The following is a 7,500-nucleotide window of genomic DNA, read 5'->3' as shown; positions in this document are numbered from 1 at the left end:
ACAAAGAAATGGCTTCACCAGAAGAAGATTAAAGTTTTGGAGTCCAGACCTGAATCCGATTGAAAATCTGTGGGGTGATCTGAAGAGGGCTGTGCACAGGAGATGCCCTCACAATCTGACAGATTTGGAGTGTTTTTGCAAAGAAGAGTGGGCAAATCTTGCCAAGTCAAGATGTGCCATGCTGATAGACTCATACCCAAAAAAACTGAGTGCTGTAATAACATCAAAAGGTGCTTCAACAAAGTATTAGTTTAAGGGTGTGCACACTTATGCAACCATATTATTTTATTTTTTCTTCCCTCTACCTAAAAGATTTCAGTTTGTTTTTCAATTGAGTTTATAGATCACATTAAAGGTGGAAAAAGTTGTGTAGAGCCATGTGCGCAGGGCATGTGTGAAGCCGCTGCCTTTCAGACAGTAGAAATAATGCTTGTTACCTCTCTGTACAGCTGGAGTCCAGTGATGCATGGCCGAATTTTTTTTCCCTGACAGATTTATACGAAACCTTTTTTATATGGAGCATACTGTACAATAATATCCAATGCACTTGTATTGCACCACAGATTCATACACCTCGAAGGCTGTCTGAAACAGTAATTGAGCCGAGGCCTGTAGTATGGTTGTTTTTTTTCTTTTGCTGTAATGTTTGATTATAATGTCTTCCAGTTTTGTGTACACAGTACCTATGCAGATCTATGTGCATCAGGCTCAGGCAGCTAGTATCACTGTGGCTCAGGCTGGATGATGAATCTGGTGCAGGGATAGATACTTTTCTTTCGGACAGGGGAAAGTGACCCTTGTTCTCGGGATTGGTGGGGGCCATTTAAACACACATATGGATGAGGCCTTACCTGTCATCCCATGAATGAACACTCAGAACTTGTACGGTCCATGTGTGGCACATAATGAGTTTAATCCGGATTGGATACATTAGTTACAGCAGTGGCACAAGACATTACTGCAAATTATATACAATTTAACATATGCACTACATCTCAAAAGAAGACAACAGGATTTAAGCTGCAAGAAAAAAAAAGTGATTATTTTTTTTTTTTCCACGTCCTTTTGCTTTCTTTCTCACGAGAAGATCCGACATATAGTTTTCTTCTTAATTATTATACAGTACTTCTTGTATTGGTACAATATTGATTGCCTGGAAATTGCCTCGCTCACCAGTAATGCTTAATAAAAAAAATAAAAAAAAATATGGAAGCAATCGAGAGAACAGTTTTTTTTGCAAAGACAACAAAGAGAATGGGCTCTGCCATATGTGAAAGTAACACACAGATGCTGCTGTCGGGAAATGAAAAGCTCGGAAAAGACACAGAATAGAACAATTACACTGACACATTGAAACGATTCTATCTCTTACACAGCTAGGTCACTTTTCTAGGGCCTATTTTAGGCCAAATCACACATATGTATCCACAAAATATTGGTTGGGAATGACTGCGCTTCATTCTGTAGGGATATGGTATAACCTCCGAGAGACTAAGGAGACTGGCAGTGAACATGTTAATAAACTGCAGATACTGTTGTTTTTTTATTTTTTCTGTCCCATGTATTATTCTGTCACGTTGCATTGTGGGACATTGTAGTGATTTTTTATTTTTATTTTTCATTTTTTTTTTATTTTATCTTTTTTGTTGTTGTTTTTGCTTGTCAGGAAAGTCCGGTCTTTGGCTCTCAGTGTCTTTTCGCTGCTGGAGAAGTTACACATCAAGAGAAAGGAATGCTTCTTGTGCAAATTGTATCTCGTAACGCACACATAGGAACGAACAAGCCTGCTGCAGAGATTCCATTACCCTTCCTGGCAATGCACTCCCTGATAGGCAGCAAAGGGTAGATCAATGCTCCTCATTTCACACCTCAGCTTGACATTTCACGCTCAAGCAGTGGCAATTTGATTGTCGCATGATGCCCTGACGTACGTGAGCTACAATCTTAACATGAGAGAGAGACGGTACCAATTCACAAAAAAAAAAAAGCCGTGCCTCCCCACGGCATTTAACAAAAGTGAGGCCACGCTGAGGATGGTAGAAGGATTATGCGGCGGGGAGCCGACAGGTCATGTATTGTGCCAAAAAAAGGAGGTGATTAGGAGGTGATAGATTGTTTTTGATCTCCTGTTCATCGGCGGGATGTGGCTTGTCTCTCTATGGATCTTGGAAACATCAATGGAAATGGTGATTTATAAAAGAGAGGGCAACAGAAAAAGGGGAGAGGGTGAAGGAACAATAGCAGATGAAGGTTGTTGGAGCATCAGTTCTGCTCACCCTTTACCCTGGGTTCACACCTGAGCGTTTCTGAGACACGCGTTTTACGCGAGTATTTGTCGCGCGTTTTTTGCAATAGTAAACGCGCGTTTGTGTGATTGACTGCAGTGTTGTCCAATGAGTCTATGGGCCAAAACGCGTGACAAACGCCCCAAAAAAAGCTCAAGAACTTGTTTATGCGTCGGGCGTTTTACAGCGCGTTCAAACGCGCTGTAAAACGCTCAAGTGTGAACCAGGGCCATAGGGAAGCATTGGTTTTCATGTGTTGAGCGTTTTACAGCGCATTTGAACACGCTGTAAAACGCTCAGGTGTGAACTTAGGGTTAGTGCCCAACGCTTTAATAAATCAGCTGCTGCCGTCTCACCACCAGGGTGGGCCTAGCCCAGAACATTAACAGAGGATCCTCCGATGGACCCCTAATAAACAGGGCCTTTAAGGTCCCATACACACAGAGGGTGGGCCCTCAGAATAAATTCCTCTAGTGGGCCCAAGTGGCCTTTGAAGCTGTATAGTAATTACTGAACAAAAAAAATGGGGTTTCTATAGGCTTTTCCAAAATGGAATTCTCACTGGAGGTACATACAATAAAAAAAAATATCATTTTTATTTCATAGTTGTACAGTATTCGTCACGGGTATATGGCAACCAACTAGATTCCACTCCTTTGACCTATACTGTATGTACCTCCAGTGTGGATTTGATTTCAGCAGCATCTCCCAATTGTTCTTCAGTAATGACTGCAGTGATTTCTAAAATGTAGTTATTTTTTCAGTGGCATCATCTAATAAACCTTAACCTATCTAGTAAAAACATATTATAATACAAAACGTGTATAAGGCATCATGCACATGACCGTATTTTTGATCCAAACCATTTTTTGGGCACTGCATGCACACCCATTCATTTCTATGGGGCCTCAAAAAATGCGGACAGCACATGGACGTCCACATCCATGTGCTCGTTCCCCAAATTATAGAAAATGTCCTATTCTCGTCTGTTTTGCAGACAAGAATAGGCATTTCTACAAAGATGTTGTGGCATGCACACAGCCGGTATTCATATTTTATGGCTCTACGGTTTGTGGGCTGCAAAATGGATACGGTCATGTGCTTGTAACCTTAAGTAAAGCTCTGTTCACATTATGCTCAAAGCCTATATTGGGCATAAAGCCAGGAAAAACTCCTGGTGTATATGTCAAAAATATCTATCTAGCTCCATCCTCCTGACGGAGACCAAACAAGTGTTCTTCTGCCCCTGCCAAGGCCATATGCATTGCTACACCTTAGTAGACTATTCTATAATAAAAGCATACGGTAAAAAACATATACCACGCGGTAAATATTTTTGAAATGGAAGCCTATTGTACTCAACTGTGTGTCTATAAAGAGGGATACATCAGGAGATCCGAGGAAGGCTCTAAACATAACGTGAACAGAGCCTATGCTCCACATCGTAGTTACTTTATTGACTCCAGCGTCCTAATATAAGGTTCTTTCCCATTAATGGGGCATTGAAGAGCCTTCAGTAGACTGAACACTACTGTTTATAGAGGCTACCATAGAAAGGCTTACATTCACTGACTGGGGATTTTGGTTTTAGCCCTCCATGTTCTCAGAATGCTCCTACAGATAAAGGGTACCTATAGATAGTATAGCATTGGAAATTGGGAAGTATTTAAAGGGGTTTTCCTGGAATAATTACTTTTTATCTAATGCCTGCATCCTGCCTCCGTAAAAAAATAAAAATAAAATCCTACTAACCTGCTTCCTTCAGCTGAGGTTCTCCATGCTGCCTCTGCTGTGTCCATGTTCCAGTCTCCACAGTGTTTACATACAGCTCTGCATGGTCATGGTCCCATGCTCCAATACAGCCAATAACTGACTTCAGCAGTGATGTGGCCATACGTAGCAGATCACCTCTGAAGCCAGTTATTGGCTGCAGCAGAGCATGTGCCCATGTCTATTGCGGGTACTGGTCTGGAACATGGACACAGCTGAGGCAGCATGGAGGACTGGAGCCACATGGAGCAGGTAATTGTGAATTTTCTGTTTACAGGCGAAGGCTGCAGACATTAGATAAAAAGTGATTATTCATGGAAAACCTCTTTAAGAATGGTTTACATATATTCATCACCAGTCACCGGTGTAATTGCTGCTTCTGGGGCCCTATGCAAAATCTGTAAAAGGGCTCCCAGCCAATCACATGATATTTGTAGTAATCATCTCCTCATAAGGGGCAGACCTTTTGGTCCCTCAGCCTCCAGGGCCCAGTTGAGACTACAGACTTTACATCACCTAAAGCTAAGCACCTGTACCCAATGATGACTTTAAATACAGCACATTTTATTAAAGAAGCCCTGTCAAAAGCTAGACTTTAACAGATGCCCTAACAAAACTATAGCAGTGGGTGAAATAGCAACCACTTAACAGCCCCTCTTCCCATCCTAGAAGATTAAGATGTAGCGTGTGGCAGCAATCATAGCCTACTATAGAAAGGCTTTCTAGCAGAGGCAAAACTTGAATCTCCAGACACCCAAACCAGAACATTTAACAGGCTCCTCAAACTATCATTTACCCTACTAGTGTTCCTTTATGAAGCCACCTAAGTCTCCAGGATCTGAGCACACCTTCAATCTCTACACTTCCTATGGTTACACTACTGCTATGTCATGACAGTCTGTCTTCAAAGCGGTATTCTGATGAAAGACTTTTGTGACCTATTCTGTTCATAGGCTACTAGTATTTTAGTCGGAATACCCCTTTAAACATGTTACCTAATTATTTACTACAGATTTTTTTTATTCTGTTTTTGGGGCTTTTTCATGCTCCTTGCTGTCATCTCTTCAAGAAAAGTGACAGTAGAGGGGACATTGATCCTACACCAACTATGAGTGTAGGCCAATTCTGAAGCAAAACTGTTTAACGTTGTATGTGCGGAACAATAAATGGCTGACATCCAGGAAGAGTTCCATGCAAAAAAATGAATATATGCAACAAGTAGATAACTGTCGGTGGAAAGAACTTAAAATGAATGGAAAGCAAGGTAGTTGATTCCACCAACGTTCAAGTAATAAGTGTCCCTCTATCATACAGGCCTCCTACAAAACATGGCTCTCCATACATTTTATCTTGAGAAATAGAACTGAATTCTTTGCTTGGATTCGTTTTTTTTTTGGAGATGAATTTGCTCTTGTAAACATAATGCATTGACAACAGAACTAATGCTAGAGCAGGTTTTACCACTGTGAACAGCTCAACACCTACATTGCATCAATCCTTGACACGACTTCATAACACACACATATACTTGTCCATTACTGACACGTCTGTGGTCAAAACGACTGACCTGAGCTTTGTTTCTCCATATAGTTCTTGTGGCTTCCATTCTTAACAGAGGCCACAATGCTACTAAGTACAGGCAGAGTGTGGTTTGTTGTACCGTACATGCTGGAAGGGTGTACAAGGTGATGGGTCATTTCAACCCTTACTGTGCTAATGGGTTTTCTTCCCTTTTGTATGCCCTGTGAATGAAAATGATCCATGCCCATTAGAAATTATCAGCAGTGCTAGCCATTGAATGAGAGGACTGAGCTCCAAGGTGCTCCTCACAGTATTAAGGAGGATCTTACATGTAACCGAACCTAGGAACCCTGTCTTTACGTGAAAGTAAACTGATGCCTGCATTGGCAGTATGGAAGGAAGAATACACTAGTGTACCTGGACCTAAGCTTTACTAAGATATATGTATATATATCTTCTATAACAGCACACTGCTGCACCACGATCAGTCTGAGTAACACCTGAGGTGCGGAGCCACAATAGATCTATGTGAAAACACCAAGGAATGGTTGCAGTATATACACTGAACTAAAGATCCATATTACTCCAAATTAAGAAAATCCATGTCTACTGCAGGGTCCTCAAGTCATTGAGATCTGATATGTGGGATGATCTCCTATCATGTACTTCTCTTAACTTTTTTTATTTTTTTTTACAGAACCTGCAACTTCTTCTGTATTAAAATAAATCATAAAGCAAAAAATAAATGGTGGTGTGTAAACTAAATGCTGCTATCAAAAAGATATTATTTTTTTTTGCTTTTTTATGATGTCTTATTTTTTTCATCACAGACATAGTACCTGACAACATCACAGTCTGCACTGCTTGGACTTTAAAGGCTAATACAAAAATGCTCTAAGAATTAAGAACATCAGCTAGGGAAGATGAGTGTGTGTGTGCTCGCATCTACAATGTGCCCGTCCTGAAATGTGCTAGGAGCTGTTCTGTTCTCTGAACAGTTCAATGTCCACTCTCACAGGAAATGCAGGAAAATAAAATTTTCTTTGACCGGTTCTCCCCAACCCCCACCCCAGCCCATCAAGTCCAACCTTTTATCAGAAACACAAAACGGTGTCATTTTGGTTTCTTGCAGATTCTCTTACAAGAAGAAAATTGCCTTGGTTTTTCCCTATCCCCCTTTGACGACCTTCGAAAATTAATCCTTGTCAAACATTTATTTTAGTCTTTTTTTTATGTAAGTTGAGTCATTTCTTCATGAATAAATATTATCCACCGAAAACCTTAAAAAAAGGTGTTTAGACACAGTGTTGTCAATTTGCTTTTCGTGTTAACTCCTTTACTTGCCATGAAACTTCCTAGCAGCCAACATCCAAAAATATACATAACCCTATAGGCATGAGTATAGGCGTCTATGTATATAGCCAGTGCTCCTTCGTGAGTTTTCCATGATGGTAAATGGCAAGTTTAGCAGAAGCTCGTCACTTCTTCACTGCTAATTCCACTATTTTGCAGCAAAAAAGGACACGACACGGCAGCCTCGATATACTACGCTAGTTACAGTGTCTTACAACGCGGAAACTTTTACAATGTTGCTGGCACTGTGAATGTTTGTGGTGCGTCCAGGCGCGCTGGCAGGTCGGTTCTCGCCTTCTGGTGTCAAAGCTGGGGGGGTTGGGATGCTAATGATGGCCGTTGTGATCTGTGCAGATTTGCAGTTTGATCTTAAGCCGTCGTCTGACTTCGAGTTCAGGCTGGATCGACTGCAAGACAGAAAATATTTCAGTAAGAAAACAGGCTGAAAGTGTTAAGACTGTTGCTACTGTCTCCTGATACGTTCTCCTGTTTTGGGCAATAATAAGGTACTGTATTTGAAGAGTCTCTCCTACAGAGCCACGATGGTTGCATTTTAAGAATGCCGACAGAG

At 41.1% G+C, this 7,500-nt stretch overlaps 1 protein-coding gene across 2 annotated transcripts in view; it reads right to left on the bottom strand.

The window, feature by feature from the left end:
- Positions 1-7,140: 7,140 nt before the first annotated feature.
- Positions 7,141-7,500, bottom strand: part of KCND3 (potassium voltage-gated channel subfamily D member 3) — a 430,682-nt gene continuing 430,322 nt past the window's right edge. For both annotated transcript variants that reach the window (XM_044286505.1, XM_044286506.1), the window contains one exon: positions 7,141-7,336. In XM_044286505.1, the coding sequence (XP_044142440.1) occupies positions 7,141-7,336 (196 nt within the window). The remainder of the gene's footprint in view (positions 7,337-7,500) is intronic.

This window comes from Bufo gargarizans, chromosome 3 (assembly GCF_014858855.1).
Source record: "Bufo gargarizans isolate SCDJY-AF-19 chromosome 3, ASM1485885v1, whole genome shotgun sequence".
NCBI lineage: Eukaryota > Metazoa > Chordata > Amphibia > Anura > Bufonidae > Bufo > Bufo gargarizans.
This window is presented reverse-complemented; position numbering and strand designations above follow the sequence as displayed.